The sequence below is a fragment of the Orcinus orca genome, chromosome 19 (assembly GCF_937001465.1).
Source record: "Orcinus orca chromosome 19, mOrcOrc1.1, whole genome shotgun sequence".
NCBI classification, from domain to species: Eukaryota; Metazoa; Chordata; class Mammalia; order Artiodactyla; family Delphinidae; genus Orcinus; species Orcinus orca.
The window spans coordinates 15,460,865-15,479,191 of NC_064577.1; the positions used below are offsets into that span (position 1 = coordinate 15,460,865).

At 41.1% G+C, this 18,327-nt stretch overlaps 1 protein-coding gene across 6 annotated transcripts in view; it reads left to right on the forward strand.

Moving 5' to 3' along the window:
• MAP2K4 (mitogen-activated protein kinase kinase 4) overlaps nt 1-16,390 on the forward strand; it is a 108,996-nt gene extending 92,606 nt beyond the window's left edge. For 4 of the 6 annotated variants that reach the window (XM_004266830.3, XM_004266829.4, XM_049702248.1 and 1 more), the window contains 4 exons: nt 5,830-5,907; nt 8,289-8,437; nt 12,565-12,610; nt 13,804-16,390. In XM_004266830.3, coding sequence (XP_004266878.1) covers nt 5,830-5,907; nt 8,289-8,437; nt 12,565-12,610; nt 13,804-13,917 — 387 coding nt within the window. In that variant the 3' untranslated portion in view covers nt 13,918-16,390. Of the gene's footprint in view, nt 1-5,829; nt 5,908-8,288; nt 8,438-8,567; nt 8,730-12,564; nt 12,611-13,803 lie in introns of those variants that run through there. The other 2 variants (XR_004481832.2, XR_004481833.2) reach the window with 2 other exon arrangements.
• Nucleotides 16,391-18,327: the final 1,937 nt, after the last annotated feature.

An 18,327-nucleotide genomic window follows, 5' to 3' on the forward strand; every position in this document is an offset into this window, starting at 1 on the left:
GGGGAGGCCAGCTGCCATGTTGTGAAGACACTCAGGCAGCTTTACAGAGAGACTCATGTGGTGAGGCACAGAGGCTTCCTGCGGTACTGTGTGAGTGAGCTTGGTGACGAGACCTCCTGCCCCAGTGAGGCCGACAGCCCTGGCTGACATCTCAGTTGAAGTCTCATGAGAGACCCTGAGTCATAACCACCAACAAAAATGCTCCCTGAAGCCTGACTCACAGAAACCTGAAATAATAAATGTCTGTTGGTGTCAGCTGTTAAGTTTTGTGGTGCTTTGTTACACAAATAGCTAACCGGTACAAAGTGATTCATGTTAATCTTTTTACTTATTACTTGCTTTCAAAGCATTTTAGTCCGTACGTTTCTGCCTTTTGGGACATATTAAAATTCTTCTTTTAGCATGATAAATGGTCAATTAAAAATGAAATATTGGAAAGGGTCTGTTCTGTATTATAATTATATTCAGCACTTTTTTTTTAACTGTTTATTTATTTTTAAATTTTTTTGGTGGGGGGCTGTGTTGGGTCTTAGTTGCTGCGCGCGGGCTTTCTCTAGCTGCAGTGAGCAGCGGGGGCTACTCTTCGTTGTGGTTCGTGGGCCTCTCATCGCTGTGGCTTCTCTTGTTGCAGAGCACGGGTTCCAGGCATGTGGGCTTCAGTAGTCGCAGCACATGGGCTCGGTAGTTGTGGCTTGTGGGCTCTAGAGCGTGGGCTCAGTAGTTGTGATGCACCGGCTTAGCTGCTCTGCGGCGTGTAGGATCTTCCTGGACCAGGGCTCGAACCCATGTCCCCCGCATAGGCAGGTGGATTCTCAACCACTGCACCACCAGGGAGGTCCCTGTTCAGCACTCTTTTGCCATTTTAATATAAAAAAATAGAGGAGTTCAAAATTTGAAAACATTGAGATTGTCAATTTCTCCTTATTCCTTGGTTTTTATTTTGTATACTTTAATACAAAATAACTTGAGTTGTGTATTTATTATAAATTATATGTTTTGGATATAAAATTGTTTTATCTACTACTCTTTTGCTGTTTTTGTTAATATTATAGACCCTATTCTCTAAGTTGATATTTTCCTCTTGTAGTTAATTTTAAAAAGCTTTTTGTTTTTCAAATCCGTACTTCTGACTTAGATTTAGGATACAGCATCTTTAATTAGTTTCATGGATCTTAAATCTCCACTCCTCTCAAAGAATACTTTTCAAAATATTAAAAATATTACATGTACAAATAAAGAACGGACGTGTGTCAAAAATATATTTAACTCATTAATGAGAAAACTGGACAGACAGGTTAGTGAAACTGGCTCAAAGAACATTTGCATAATTCTGTATTTATAGTCACTAAAGAAGGAATATTGCAACAAGATGGCTAATCAAAATATAAATTTGCTAATTATCTCCAGGTCAATAAAATAATAACTTTTGGGGTTGTTGGACAGAAATCATTTGCATCCCTACCTGACAAAAATCTGCAGGTTATTGTGTAACTTAAGTGTCTGGGCCCTAATGAAACAAGTACACTTACACAGTCCTTGGGCAGGCTTGCTGGTGCTCCACTGTGACACTGAAAGGAAACAGAATCCTTTTTTGGATTTATTTCCCGGTGTTGGATACGTTTTTCTAACACACACATGATAGACATTATAGCTGTTTGTGAATACAGCAGTTTTAGAATGACATTAGCGCTGTAACCACAAATAATAGGTGCCCATTTTAAGCATACAATTTGAATTTTGACAAATGTAGTTAGTCATATAATCACATCAGTCAAGATATAAAATATGTCTCATATTTTATAGGATCATTGGTCCTATTTTCTGTCACTGTCGGTTAGGCTTGCTTTTCCTCAAGTTCTTTAGAAATGCCATCCTACAGTCTGTGCTTGTTTGTGTGTGCTTTCTTTTGAAGATGTATCGATGCTGTCCGTGTGTATTTGTCGTTCAGTCTTTTTATTGCAGAGAAGTTGTTATTGTATCAATAGACCACGATTTATTTATCCATTCCGCTGTATCTTGTCATTGCTGGGTTTTTTAGTACCTCTTATGTGTATTAGTCATTCAGTCTTTTTATTGCGGAGAAGTTGTGCATTGTATCAGTAGACCACAATTTATTTGTCCATTCCACTGTGCGTATCTTGACGTTGCTGAGTCTTTAGTACCTGTTATGTTTCTCCATTGATTTAGATCTTCTTGCTGTCTCTCAGTGATGTTTTACAGTTTTCAGCGTGGATCTCTTGCGCACCTTTTGAATTTATTCCTGAGGAATTCATGTTTTTTGATGCTAATATTGTAAATGGGATTTTTAACTTTTTCCCAATATTTTGCTATTATTATAGAGAAATAGAGCTGGTTTGCACATCTTGACATTGTGTCCTATGATCTTGCTGGTTTCACCATTAATTTTAGTAGGGATTTTCTAACTAAACAGTCGTAGAAATCCAAATGTTTGTGAGTAAAAGCCGTGCTTTTCCCCCCTTACCTTTTTGTACTGGCTGGGAACTCCAATATAATGCTGAATAGAAGCAGTGCCTTGTTCCCAGTATTAATTAGGAAGGACGTGTTCTGTATTCCACCACTAAATATGATGTTAGCTGTAGGTTATTTTACATACATTTTATGAAATAAGAGGTTTCCTTCTCAGTATGCTAACAGTTGTTGAATTTTATCAGATGCTAATCCTACATCTGTTGAGATGATCGTATGACTTTTAAAATCATTCTATAAATATGGTACATTACATTGATTTTCAAGTATTAAGCCCATATTATCTTCCTGTGATATACCCCACTTGATTATGATATATTACCACTTCATATGTTGCTAGATTAGATTTGCTCATATTTTAACAATTTTTGTGTCTGTATTTATGAGGGATATTAATTGTCTTGTAATGTTTTGGTCAGGTTTTCATAAATGGCTATGCTGGCTTCATAAAATGGGTTGAGAGGAATACCCTCCTTTTCTGTGTTTTGAGAATAATTTGAGTAAGACTGGTGTTATTTCTCCCTTGCATGTTTGAAAGAGTTCACCAGTAAACTTACCTGGGTCTGGACTTTGTGGAAAGGTCTTTAATAACAGATTCATTTAAAAATTTAAAAAGTTTTGCGGTTATTCAGATTTCTACATTATTTTTGTAGGTTTTCATTTTCAAAGAATGTCTATTTCATCTGTTTCTGTAAGATCAATAGTAATATCCCCTCTTTCATTCTGACTTTAATAATTTGAGTCTTCCCTCTCTTTCTCTTGATCAGTGTAGCTAGAAGTTTGCCAATTTTGCTAATCTTTCCAAAGAATCAACTTCTGCTTTTGTATTGATTTTTGTTCGCTGTTTCACTTACTTCTGCTTTACTTTTTTTTTTTTTTTTTGCGGTATGTGGGCCTCTCACTGCTGTGGCCTCTCCAGCTGCGGAGCACAGGCTCCGGACGCGCAGGCTCAGCGGCCATGGCTCACGGGCCCAGCCGCTCCGCGGCATGTGGGATCTTCCCGGACCAGAGCACGAACCCGTGTCCCCTGCATCGGCAGGCGGACTCTCAACCACTGCGCCACCAGGGAAGCCCTGCTTTACGTTTTATTACTCCCTTCCTTCTCCTTGCTTTGAGTCTAGTTTGTTCTTTTTCTGTTTCCTTAAAGCTGTCAAGTTAGGCTGTTGGTTTGCAATCTGTCTTCTCTTCTAATATATGCAATTACTGCAGTAAGTCTCCCTCTGAGTAGTACTTTCACTGCATCCCACAAACTTTGGGTAATTTCATTTTGGTGATTTCACTTTCATTGAAATTGAACATGAGTACTGTGAAATAATTTACTGAAATTATTTCAGTAAATAATTTCATTGATTACTTCATTTTGTAACTTCATTTTATTAATAGTTCAGAATATTTTTAAACTTTTTCTTGAGACTTCTTCTGTGATCCATGTGTTATTTAGAAGTGTGTTCTGTTTTTAATTTTTTCTTGGAGTATGGTTGCTTTACAATGTTGTGTTAGCCTGCACTGCACAGCAAAATGAATCAGCCATACACATACAGATATCCCCTCCCTTTTGGACTTCCCTCCCATTTAGGTTACCACAGTGCATTAGGTAGAGTTCCCTGTGCTATATAGTTCCCATCAGTTGTCTATTTTATACATAGCATCAATAATGTATATGTGTCGATCCCATTCTCCCAGTTCCTCCCCACCCCACCCCTTTCCCCCTTGGTATCCATACATTTGTGATCCATGTGTTATTTAGAAGTGTGTTGTTTAATCTCCAAATATTTGGGGATTTTTTAGATATCTTTCTATTATTGATTTCTAATATAATTATTTTGTGGTCTAAGAACATGCCTTGCATGATTTCACTTTTTAACCATAAAGTGTGTTTTATGGCCCAGATCATGGTTTATATTAGTGAATGTTCCATGTGAGCTAGAGAAGAATGTGTATTCTGCTGTTGTTGGATGGAGTATTTTCTCTCTTGGTTGACTATCTGGGATTTTTATGTAATGTGTATCCTATCAGGTAAATAAATATATTTATATCTAAAAGTAAAAGTGAAGGGCTTCCAATGAATATTTATGCAACACAGTACTCATATTCAAAACAAAATGCATAGGTCTCCAAAGTAATTGTTGCTGACAGGCAGAGAACATAACACAGTGACCATTATGCTTCTCTGGACGTTTCTTTCAACAGCAGTTACTGTCAGTCTTAGCTAAGGATCCATTGTCAGCTCTGTGCTACTGATACCCTCTCTCTCTTTTCTTTTCCATCCCTGGCACACTATGTAAATAATGGTCCCTTATTTCAAGGAAATGTAAAAATGCTCCCTTCATAGAAATTACTAAAAATGATTTTTGCTGTTTTTATGATAGGATAATATATTATGATACTGGCAATGCCTTAATTTGGTTAACAATTAGACTAATTGACAAATATCTTTAAAGATATAGATGTAAATCTATATCTTTTTTAAAATTTTTATTTATTTATTTTTGGCTGCGTTGGGTCTTCGTTGCTGCGCGCAGGCGTTCTCTAGTTGTGGCGAGCGGGGGCTACTCCTCGTTGCAGTGCGCGGGCTTCTCACTGCGGTGGCTTCTCTTGTTGCGGAGCACGGGCTCTAGACGCATGGGCTTCAGTAGTTGTGGCACGTGGGCTCAGTAGTTGTGGCTCATAGGCTCTAGAGCACAGGCTCACTAGTTGTGGCGCACGGGCTTAGTTGCTCCATGGCATGTGGGATCTTCCCAGACCAGGGCTTGAACCCATTTGCCTTGCATTGGCAGATGGATTCTTAATTACTGCACCACCAGGGAAGTTCTGTAAATCTATATCTTTAAAGGTATAGATATTTAGCTTTATGATAAAGAGTGAGTGGAGCAATTATAATAAAGTTAGCTCATACTTGCTTTTGTGTCTCAAATATACTGTGGTATGTCCTTATTCACTGAAGCAAAAAGTGATAAGATTCTAAAACTTAGTCTTTTTCTTTTTTTCTTCTTTTTACCATTACTTGCTACTAATCTGGCCCTGTAATTCTTTATGTTTTTCCTTTTTCCTCCCCTTTTCTCCCTCTGTCTGTTCTCAGCTTCAGTTTTGTAAACTCTTGTGCGTCCTTAGGGGGAAAAATTAGGCTTGTATTCCCTTTATGGAGGAAGCCGTTGAGTTGGGTCTTTTCTTGCTGTTCGTTTTCAGTATAATATTGGCTTCCTGTTACTCCCAGTCTGGCCCTAGACATGGATTCCTCTAGGAGTGTGCTGGTGTTCTGGCTGCCTACCCAGCTCCTGCTTCCATTACTTGCTCCTGGAGGGTGTGTGTAATGAATGACTGTGATTTCTCTTTGTGTTTTAGCCTGAAAGAATAGACCCAAGTGCGTCACGACAAGGATATGACGTCCGCTCTGATGTCTGGAGTTTGGGGATCACATTGGTATGTTCGTGTTCACTCAACCTTGTCGTTGTCGTGTTATAAGACATTTAGAGATAAAAGAAAATTTAACCATAACCAGTCTTTCACCACTCATAAGAACGTATCCGGTCTCTTCTAGTCTTTGATTTTATATACCTATTTCTCCCTGCCCCCCAAGTGTAGAAAAACAAGTTTTTACCTTAAAACTCAAGCTAGAGTTGATTATTTCCCTTGTGGTTTTGTGAAGTGCCTAGGGCTCTTTAATGTAGTGGCCCTGGATCTCTTGGCCACGGATACTAGGAGTCAGAACTGCGCTCAGAGCAGGAACAGGGAGGCCAGCTCACCTGCGGTCGGTGCAGCAGTGCAGCTGCGTCCCCATCTCAAGCAGGAGTCGTATGTCCAGTAATACTGTGGACAGTGTGTGTATTAGGTGCACATACTTATATCTATGAAGGTAGTTATATACTACTTGGAATCTTCTATTCACCGAATAGAAAAGTCACACATGCTGAAAGTAATTCCATTGTTGAAGGACAAGAACCACCGCGGTGACAATTCTCAATGAAAGTTCTACCTTAGAACAACACTGAGCGAGAATAGTAAGAAGACTACTTAGTTTGTAACTAACAAGCATGATGAAATAAACTGTCTCACCTGTGAACTGTATTGAAATTTTGGTTCTATTTTAAAAACAGATTCATTTGCTGATTTCCTTATTACCAAAATTTGTTTTGAAGTTTTAGATTTATTTTCTTGTGCTTGCTGTTTTACCAGGGCTGAATGGCATTTTTCTGATCTCAGAGCAGCTTCTTCCACATTGGATGTGAATTTTCCATCAGTATAGGTGGGGCTGTGTCCTGTTTGGTAGGCAACCCAAAACTTTTCCTCCCGTCTTAGTAAGACCCCAGAGCCCCGAGACACCAGGTTCAGAGCAGTGAACTTTTCCTGTAGCTTGTTAAATAATCTCCATTTGTTTATTGGCATTATATGGCACTAAGGTCCTCTTCCTGAGGATCACACACCCTTGTGAGTGTCCTTGGTGAGTCACTGTGCCACACCTAATGAATTCTCCGTCTAGAGACATGAAGGCTGACAGCTCAGCTCTGCACAAGACTCCATCTGGTTTCCATGTGAGCAGACATGGGAGACACCTCGTGGAGTCTTTTCTCAGCGTGAAGCCACTAACCAAAGGGGATTCCTTCCCAGTTAGTCAGGAGAGAACACAGAACTTGGGAATCTTAGGTCTGGTGACTGGGGCAAGACTTATAGCTAACAACTGAGACAACTGTTTGCATGTAAGAGGTAGTCACGACTCAGAAATACCTATCTATGTCCAAGCCAGTTATGCTTAAAAAGCAAGTTTTTACTTTATTGTAAAAACAAAATTTTGTTCTGTGAAAGGTTTTAACATAGGAATTTTTTAAGCAATTTCCTTTAGTACCTCTGGCTAAACTTTGTTTAAAAGCAAGGCGTTCAGTACTTATAATTGCTTTTTAATTTTTCATAGGGACATTATTTTCATATAGTATTTTTAAAATTACGAGATGTGTGAAATTAACTCCTAAGATCCTAAGTCTTTCACCTTATGATGTTGTATCCTACTGTTTCCTTCTCTTATTAAAACCTGTTCTCAGGAATGAATCTAATGAAGCAATTCCCATTGCTGTGAATAATCAAGGAGGTTTACTTCTTCCCAAGCGTTTGTATTTTTATCAAAAAGAAACCTCAGCCAAAGGAGTGGATTTGCGTGTGTGTGCGTGCCCACCTGCCTGCTTTCCCACAGGCGCAGGTGCGAGTGGAGATGGTGCTGAGCTGCAGGAGGCCTCTTCTGGGGAAGAAGGCCCTCCCATACCAGCTTCCTGTCGGAGGACGGCTTTATGATTGCTTGCTCGCCTTCCTTTCATTGTGCAAACTGGTACTTTAATATTTGACTAAACTGACAAAGTCAAATCTCAGTGGAAGAAGCTCCAAAACCATCTTCTCAGATAGTGCTCTGTCTGTCATGTGCCATCTCTGATAAGTTTGGGGTCGCCTGTCAGTGCACGTAAAATGGGGTTCATTTAGGCCATGCTGCAGACTTAAACCTAGTTCTTGGAAAAAGCACAGTTTCTAGGTTTCCATTGTCCTCAGAACAGAGTGGGAGAAAGATGAGAATACAGTTCACAAATATGTTTGACCTGTGGCAGATATGGACATACTATCTTGATTTCTAAATATCCTTTCCACTTAGCCATAATTCTGAAGATTGCACCTCAACCTGATCTTGATTTGAGTCAAGGCTTTTTCAAGAGTTTTGCTTGGAGTTTAGATTTACAATGTGGCCTTTCCAGTGAGGAGTAATAAGTACTGGATTAATAAGTAATGCCCAGTGTATTTTGCTTTTTCCTCTGTGTTCTCTTTAGTACGAATTGGCCACAGGCCGATTTCCTTATCCAAAGTGGAATAGTGTGTTTGATCAACTAACACAAGTTGTGAAAGGAGACCCACCACAGTTGAGTAATTCTGAGGAAAGGGAATTTTCCCCAAGTTTCATCAACTTTGTCAACTTGTGGTGAGTATTTGATTTATGAATGCTCAGAGATATACGGTGAGAGGACAGTGAGGTGATTACTTGATCTTAGCAACACTGGTACTTTATACTGGGGAAGGGGAGCCTGCTTCATATCGCTCTGTCTTCTCAGCTGGGACTCTGGATCACTGTGGCTACATGGAAGGCTCCAGCTAGCCTGGAGAGGCATCACTCTCTTATTCTGCTACTCAGGTACTGATGAAAAACAGATGTGGGTGGTGGAGAAGCTGCTGCCTCCAGATTTCTAGTACCTTGTACAAGAAATACAGCCTAGGTGAGATTGATCATCTTATTCTGATGTGGTTCTAACAATGAAATTGTACCAGAATCACTTGGAAGCTTTTACTAAGTTAAGATCCTGCCAGACTTTCAGGGGTGGCTCTCTGCTCTGACCTGACACGTAACCCAGCTGGGTGTATGTAGTAGTGTCAGGCCCAAAGCTCAGTTGGTAGAACCATATACTGCCTCACAGAGACCTTATTCCAAGGAACCTTATTCCAATAAGTTTACTTATTCTAGGAACCCCACACCTGATATTGTTCACTCCCCTTTTTACAGGTGTGTATGTGTTTGTAGCATGTAAGAATAAATATACATTGATATGGCAACAGGACAGTCGTGCCTTGTTATCTAAATTTTAAATAAAACCTGTTTTGTTATCATTTGAATATTTTTGATAATTATTCTGTTTATCCAACATGATTTAAAAGTAAGATATATTTATGAGCAAAAAGCCAGAGCATTTTGTATATTTTCATCCTTGAAAATGCTTTTCTTTTTCTTAATTTTTTCTTTCCAGGAATGCTGTTTCTCTCTACTCTTTTAGGTCCTATAAGACTAAGACTTAATGTTTCACGGTCTAGCATTGCCCTCTTTTTGAATATGTAGAAAACATTTGTTTGGCTCCAGTTTTCAAGTCCCTTTCATCTTCTCTAACCAAATTCTACTTTTGTGTTGGTTTTCAGAGGGGAGAAGAATACCTCAAGATTTTTAGATAGAAGAGGGCCATAAGGATGACGCAAATTGGCTGCTTTTTCCTTTTAAAAAAACATCTACTTTTACCAATTTGCACACATATATACAGTATATAATTGCAAAATGTGATCATTTTATATATTCCACTTTAATGAAATATTTGGTTAAAAGAATCTGTGTGAGTCATAGAGCATAATGTCTAAAATAATCACCTGGGAACACTCCACCAGGATTGCTTTCTTCTTAATTCCTGATCTCTCTGTTGGTTTTGTTTTATATATATATATATATATATATATATTTATATTTATATTTACTTTTTATTTCTGTGTCCCGTGGTTCAAGTTCTCTCCCATAAATAATGGTTATAGACTTGAATCTCACGTTGTTTTCCCTGAGTAGGTACGTAGTTCCATCTCATTCCAGATCATTAAGGTCTGCGGTTGAAGTATTATCTGTTTTTGTGATATGCTCGTATCAGCTCTCCACATTTGTCCATTCTCCCTTCTTCTATCCCTGAGCATTTTCTAGTATCTAACCTGGATCATTCGGATTCCTATTTGGTTTCCTCATAATCCAATATCACCTTGTTCCAAGCCATTTTCCTTCTTTTTGTCACAGCTGTATTTTTTTATGATGCATGTCTATCCAATCATTACTTCTTGTTGAAAACTTGTTTAGAACGTGCGTTCTTAGTGGAGTGCTGTCACCCCCAAGGGACAAAAATTTGTTCTGGAGAGCCAGAAAATCTTGCATAGTATAATGGTTTGTAGCAGATATGCAGTATTTAACTTTCATGGGAAGGGAGGGTAATAATGAAAAAATGATGAAGAAGCATGAAGTCTAATGCTAAGAAAAGCAACAAATGAAAACCTACTATATAGCTCAAGGAACTCTACCCAGTGCTCTGTGGTAACCTAAATGGGAAGGAAATCCAAAAAAGAGGGGATAAATATATACATATAGCTGGTTTACTTTGCTGTACAGTAGAAACTAACACAACATTATAAAGCAACTATACTCCAATAAAAATTAATTTAAAATAAAAAGAAAGAAAAGCAACAGACTATAACATAAAGCTGCTTTGGAGATGAGATTATGGAATAGTCTAAAATACACTTAAAATAAGTATATTTAAGATGCCCAAGGAAGTAAAGGTATAAGTTTCATTAAAACTGAGGAAGAAGTAAACAGAAATGAAACAGTTAGCTATGAAAACTAATTAATTAGAAGGCTTGGGAATGAAAAAACATAGCTATTGATACAAAGATACAACATATGTGATGTACTCTGGACTGAAAACACTTGAAAACAGAGTTGGGGAACTGGAAGATGGACTTGAAGGGTTTCCCCAGCATGATGTAGACTAATATGTATGAAAGAAAATAGTTAAAAATCAGTGAGAAGAGAATGAGTAATTCTAAGATGTATATAATGGAAATGAAAAACAGCTCTGAAAGTGGAGAAGCAATATTTAAGGAGATAATAGTGGAACAGATTTGAGAATTGATCTAGGATAGGTGCTCAGATTTCAGTTAAAGTCTCTGTATCACGTAGGATAAATAAAGGTAAATTTATATGAAAATTCACTGAAGCAAAATTGCAGAACAATGATAAAGTAAGAGTTGGCAGGAAGAGAACTTAGAGTACCTGCAAGAATGAATGAATCAGACTGACAGCAGACTCGTCATCAGCAACACTAGTTGCCAGAAAACAGTGGAGTCATATCTCCAGAGTGCTGAGGAAAAATAATTGTCAACCTCATCCTAAAGTTTTATACATGGGCACTCAATTATCATTCAAAATGAGGAAGTATAGATTTTTTTTTTCCAGGAAGGGAAAGCCCAAGAGTTTACCATTCATAGATTGTTTTGAAAAGATATATTTGACCAAGAAGAAAAGTAAGCCCAGCAAAAGGGTGTTGCAGGTTGGTTCCCTGGAAAGCAGGCTTTGGGGACAGTAAAAAGTGTACAGGAAGTTGGTTAAGTGGTAGGTAGTGATCTTTGGATCAACAAACAGCAAAGGGAGGGAAAGCAGGGCTAGGCAGAAAGGGGAGTTGGGCTGCAATGCAGCCTCAGCCAAAGCCTCCACCAGCCCTGTAGGAAGCTGTGAAGCTGGGCTGGCCCTCCAAGGTTGACTCGTATGGGAGGAGGGTCTTGGATTTTACGCCCCTTTGTGGATCAGTCATTAGATACAGGCTGGCGCCAGAAGGCCAAGGTGGCTGTCTTCAACTGATGCCATCCCTTAGAAGCCACAACCGAGGGCTGCCTGCTGGCAGCCCTCCTGGCAGTGGAGGAGTAAGTCCTTCATTCCTAAAGAAGGCATCTGTGTAGCACAGTGAGGCGTCCACTACAGAAGGTGCAGCTGTGAAGAACAGCACTGAGTTCAGATATAGGGGACCTTTATTGCCCAGATTCACGTCTGATACTAAAAAAGTGAATGTAATTGAGGTTGGAGGAGAGTGGTGATTAAGGTACGGTCCAAGATAGATCAGGAAAATACAAACAAAATGAAAGCACTTCTGGCGACATTAATTAGACAGGGTAGAATTCAAGGGGAAAATGTCAGGAGGGCAGAGGTTTTTAATATATCAATATAGTCCTTATGAAGTTGTACTACTGTAAACTTTTGGAACAAAGAACACAGAATTAAGATACAGAGTGCAAAAATGTTTTAGTTCTAAGGATAAGTTTATAAAATTCATATGTAGCTTATCTCCCAGACTCGCTGGATTACAAGTTTCTCTTAGGGTAGTGGCCGTATATATTTAGAAACACACAGGCACACAGACATATACACTTACAATCTTATACTTACACATGCATTAAATACGTTTAACTACATAGTATTCTAACATGTAGCTATGCCATGATTTATCCAATTTTCACCAGTTAACTTGTTTCTCATTTTTCACTAATGCTCCTACGTTGAGTATCTTAAGGGCAAATCCTTAGATTGTAGATTGCCTCATTTTTTGTGTGTTTTTTATATTTGGCAGGTTGTCTGCTTTGTGACTTTGTATCTGAAGGGGAAAAAAACCTACTTATTTGATTGTAATACTTTGTTCGTGAAAATAAAAGTACTTGGGTAACTGTGTGTCCATTTTAACGATGTTAATTTTTGTGTTATTTTAGCCTTACCAAGGATGAATCCAAAAGGCCAAAGTATAAAGAACTTCTGGTGAGTCTGAGACTTGGGGAGTTGGAGCTGTCTCCTCACTCCTGAGCCCTCCAGCATGCTGTCCACTAAGCAGCAGCCGGCCTCTCTGTCCTAGACTGATTGACCTTAATGAGCGTTGTTAAAGAATGTTGTAAAGCAAAGAGATTTGGGAAGAGAAAATGTGTAGGTCTAGTTTTCCTACTAATTTACTAGCTAGATTCTCATGGAAAATTTTGGCCTTCACATGTTATAAAAACTACCCGAAGGAGCTTGAACATTCACTTTGAGGAGCCGTTTCCACTGCGTGGTCTGTGTGTATAACACGGCCATAGGAATTTACTGTGCTCATCCTGCCTTTATTAAAAGCTCTCACACAAACTGACATCGTATGGCCAATTCTCATTTCTTTGAAAGTTCTCACCCTTCCATGGAACTCGGACTTTTTAAGCAGTCTACCGGATCTGGCCTTGGTCTTGGCAGTGAAGAAAGTCCTATGACCTAATAATGTGGGAATGTTTTAGGAAAAGACCCACTTGTCACACTAGCTTCTGGTTCTCCAAGGATGTTAGGTAGAACTCCAGTCAACCCCAGCACTGACTGAACGTATTTGGTTAGTGTACTTAGCAAAGCTATGAAAGAAAAATATCGCTGGGGGTGGAGGACGAAAAAATGAGTTTGCAAGGCAGGTACAGAGCCATAGGCTTTGGAGAGCACAGCGCACAAGCTCAGGGGAGAAGTTTCCATTGTGCCTCTTTTGGAGTGGGGGTCAGAAGGGTCGAAACTGAAGCCTTTTTGTAAGGTCCTTCTGCTACATGTGGGGAGATGTGGGAGGTTGGAGTTCATGCCTGTGTCCCACGAGGAATAGCGACCGTGATTCATGCCGTTCTTCTTGGCTCTCAGATGGCGGCGGAGGCTCCAGCTATGCTTTGTGCTGAGGAGTGTGCCGTCCTGGTACACAGATAAGCTTGCAGACCTCACAGCCAGGGCGGCTCCTCCAGAGCCTGACACCGTGCATCGTATCTCAGCGGCTCACACCCATTAACACGTCTGCGTGGAGTGCAGACTGTGCTTGCCTTGCTACAGTCATTTACAGCTCAACCTGGCTGGAGCCTGCAGTTCTGTGCTGTGTCGAAACTGGGAAAAGTTCCGTGTGAGCTCTGATGCGAATATTGATCATTTTTCTTCTCTTTTTCTGTTTTTCAATATTCTTGCAGAAACATCCCTTTATTTTGATGTATGAAGAGCGCGCTGTCGAGGTCGCATGCTATGTTTGTAAAATCCTGGATCAAATGCCAGCTACTCCCAGCTCTCCCATGTATGTCGACTGACATCGCTGCTACGTCAGACTCTAGGCAAAAGGGCTGAGAGGAAGCAAGACGTAAAGAATCTTCATCCCGTACCACAGTGTTTTTATTGCTCGCCCAGACACCATGTGCAATAAGATTGGTGTTTGTTTCCATCATGTCTGTATACTCTCGTCACCTAGAACGTGCATCCCTGTAATACCTGAGCGATCACGCAGTGTTAGTGCCGGTCAGAGAGACCTCATCCTGCTCTTTCGTGATGGACATATTCATGAAATGTGGAAGTTAGTATGATCAATTTGTTGACCGTGATTAGATCACATCTTAAATTCATTTCTAGACTCGAAACCTGGAGACGCAGCTACTGGAATGGTGTTTTGTCAGACTTCCAAATACTGGAAGGATGCGGTGATGGATGCTGTGTCTGAACACAGACTTGGGCTGGAGTGAGAAGAGCGGGCATAGCCAACGAGACGCATTGCCTTCTGGAGCTGGGAGACGGAGGAGGGATTTACTGTCTTCACCAAGTGCAATAGATTTACTGATGTGACATTCTGTTGCTTTACAGCCACCGTCGATGTCTGGGGATGGATGTACTTGGCCAAATTCCTTCCCTGTTAGAGATATCATGTTAAATCAGAGGGAATTTATCTTTACCAAAAACCACGTTGCGTTCAGAGAGGTGAACATTAGAAGATTGAGACAGGACAGAACGTGTTCTTTTCTCCTTCTCCAGCCCTCTGCTCTTCACTGGGGAGACTCAGGAGTCTGCCACTTGTCAGAGAAGGTGCTGATCCTAAGAATTTCATTCTCAGAATTCGGTGTGCTGCCAACTGGATGTTCCACCTGCCACAGACCACCTGGACTGGAAGAAGAAAAAAGTACGGAGGGCAAAGTTTACAGCTGTTTTTAATCCTAGAATCTTATGGAACAACTTGTAGCAGCTGTATATTTCCCCTTGGTCCCAAGCCTGATACTTCAGCCATCATAACTCACTAACAGGGAGAAGTAGCTGGTAGCAATGTGCCTTGATTGATTAGATAAAGATTTCTTCTAGGCAGCAAAAGACCAAATCTCAGTTGTTCGACATCACTGGCCCAGGTCTTCAGCTTCTGCATCTCTTTACCCACCTGTGTGGTCTTGCCACTATGTGACTTTTGCTTAATCCAATATTTCGCCTTTTTCTCCTGTATCAGAAACATTTATAATTACCAAGGATGTTCCTTACCAAGGATTTTTAGCCCCCAGTCTCTCACATGCTCTACTGTTTAAAAGGCTGAGAAGCGTGGGGCCTAGCTGATGTGGTAGGTAATGAAGGAGCATCTTTTCTAGAGAAAACCGCTTGACCAGAGGAGGATGGGAAATGGCAGTCTCTTAGGTGAGATCATCACCTGCGAGAATCTCTAGCAGGTCACCACCATTTCTTGGAATTGGGAGTCTACAAAAACACAAAAACCAAAAAACCCCCGAAGAACCCCAGAATAGTTCTAAGAGGCCATTTAAATCTGCCATCTTCTGCTGTCCTTCCTCCCTTACCCATGGGCCGGGTCTCCGTGGTTTCACTCTGGCCTCCCTGGCCCCGAGCGTTTGTGTGACAGTCGGTCAGGCAGCACTGTGAGTGGCTCACGCACACTGGAGTAGAAAGCTGCCATGGTCTGAGACGCAGATGGGGCTGCGACGGAACCAAACAGTGGTAGGTGTTGCTGTGTCTCCTCCCAGGTGACGGTCACAAACACTTCTCAACAATAAAGGGAGAATGGTGCTGTTTACAGTTACATCCCTGTAAATTTCAGAATTCACCCGTGGTTTATCACTTTGGTCCACTTGCCTGGTTTTCCTGTTTTCTCCCCCATGGCACCTGAAGCCCAGGCTTCCCAGTGCTCTACAGGAGGCCCTGCAGTGTCTGCCTCTGACCACACCAAGCCATCATCCTCCACCGTTCCCGGGGACTCCAGAGGAATCTGCATCTCTGCTGTCAGCCTCCTGTGTGGCTCAGCATAGGGTCACTTTGCCATATACCAATGGAGATAGAAGCAATTCTGACTGTCCAGGAGCTAATCTGACCGTTCTGTTGTGTGGATGACCACATAAAAAGGCAATTTTAGTGTATTAATCATAGATTATTATAAACTATAAACTTAAGGGCAAGGAGTTTATTACAATGTATCTTTATTAAAACAAAAGGGTGTATAGTGTTCACAAACTGTGAAAATAGTATAAGAACTGTACATTGTGAACTCTGGTTATTTTTCTCTTGTACCATAGAAAAATGTATAAAAATTATCAAAAAGCTAATGTGCAGGGATATTGCCTTATTTGTCTGTAAAAATGGAGCTCAGTAACATAACTGCTTCTTGGAGCTTGGAATATTTTATCCTGTATTCTTGTTTGAATTCTTCCTCTATTTAAGATATATACATGGAATCGAAGTGTTTATGTAATAGTTCTATCCTTTTGCCTGCAGGTCAGTTGTAATAAATCTAGGATGTGATGATGACTTTGTAATTTGATTTTCTGAAGTTAGACCCTGAGAGGGTCAGTTCCATTGGAATTATCCAATTCCAAGTTAATTCCATTAAATTATCTGTGCATTTCACATGGGGGAAAATTCTCTTCTTCTGGAAGTGTGTACGGCTTCTTTCTTTTTCTCGCCCCGTCTTCTGGCTGCCGTTTCTCTGCTTATCCTTCTTGGAAAAAAGCTTTGCGTTCTGTTTGAGCAGGCGTGATGATGGGGTCAGTTCAGATTTGTTTCTTTGTTGGTTGTCCTGGCTTGACCCAGCATTTCTTACTGCTGAAGGAGGAGGGTGCCGTGTCATGGTGGAGAGACAGCCTGTAAGAACGCGGCCTGCCTCGGCCCGACATCTGGCTGCCAGCCCTGCTTTCTGCTTCCAGTCCTGTGGCTGCTGGGTAGGCATCAGATGTCAGCTCATGCATTCATTCACGGCTACTCGAGAGAGGAGGGGTAGGGGGGAGATTGGTGGGTCAAAGCCCTGCAGAGGTCAGACCTGGGAGGTTTATGGATGGAGGACAGTGGAAATTAGCAAAAAGCCATAGAGGCCTGGGAACTACCACAGAGAAGAATCTGGAGTTCCAGCCCCAGGACTGACCTGTTGTGCTCCCACCTGTCGCTCGTTGACGACATCCTGACTCATTGAACATAGACTAACTAATCCAGCACCTTACCCTTTTCCTGTGCCTGCTGCTAACCTGATCTCGGAGGCAGCAACACCATTACAGAAGCAGGTGTGGTAGGTATCGAGCATTGTCCAAGGAAGGGTGTGGCCAGAGGCATCCTGACCCCTCTGGCTGAGCCTTATCTGCTGGGGAATGGAGACCCCGTGGAGTTTCCAGATCCCAGCTGAGCACCAGCTGTGCGCAAGACAGAGTGTCGTAGGTGGACCATGTACTCAGTGCTTCGTGGACCCTACCTATGTTTGCTAACCTCAGCTTATCCTGACTGTAGCCTTCTGAAGCAGGTGGTAGAGGCCCTTTTTAGAGATTAGAAAAAAACAAGGCTCAGAGAAGTGAAGTTCTGGCTCTGATAACAGAGTAGGGAGGAGAGCTGAGATTCACATCCAACACTCACCATAAGAAATTACATTAATTAAAACACGGCCATCAAGAACGGGTTGAGCTGAGCGCTGGGAGATTGAACTATGGGGATAACTCCACTCACAAGCCTTACCAAGGCCTGCTTTGCTGTCTTGAAGTCCTAGTGGCCCCTGTGAAGGCAGCTGTGTAGAAGGTAGTTACTTAGAACTAACCAGAGAACTCTAGGTCCTAATTCTTAAGCGCAACATCTGAGAATTCAGTGTAGAAGGCTTGAGGTCCCCATCACCGTGATGACGTAATGTGGCAGTCACTGAAGCAGGAAAAGGACTTGAGGTGGCTCTTTTAGTATTAAAATGCCCTTTCACTTCTTGATTCCATCCGTCTTAGCTGCAGGAGGATAGATTGGGGATGCATGAAGTCTTGAAAGTGCCCAGATGCTGGCTGCCCGTCTTCGAGGTGCAGAGGTGCTTTGTGTCCCCAGCTCTTAGCCAGAGGTGTATGCTCCAGTCACATCCACAGCATCTGTGCTTGTTACTTGAAATGCAAGGGGTAAAGAACCTAAAAACCATTGGTCTTGACCTTGCTGGCTCCCTTAATACCTTGTTAACTGGTTTGAGGGAAAATCCAATCAGCAATGGGTGGCTTCCTTCTGAGGGTCCACTGTAAGACAGGTGTCGTGGAAAGTTGGTATTAGACCATGTAGTGTAAAGAATGTCTATAGTCTGTGAAACATCAGCTTCCATTATCTTCTGGGGATTTACTACAGACTAAAGTGATGTATTGTTTGGTCTTCTCCATCTTTCAGGTAAATGAATATCCAGGAATTGTCATCTCAAACCTTGAAATCATCATATGGGTTAATAACTCAATATCCACAATAAC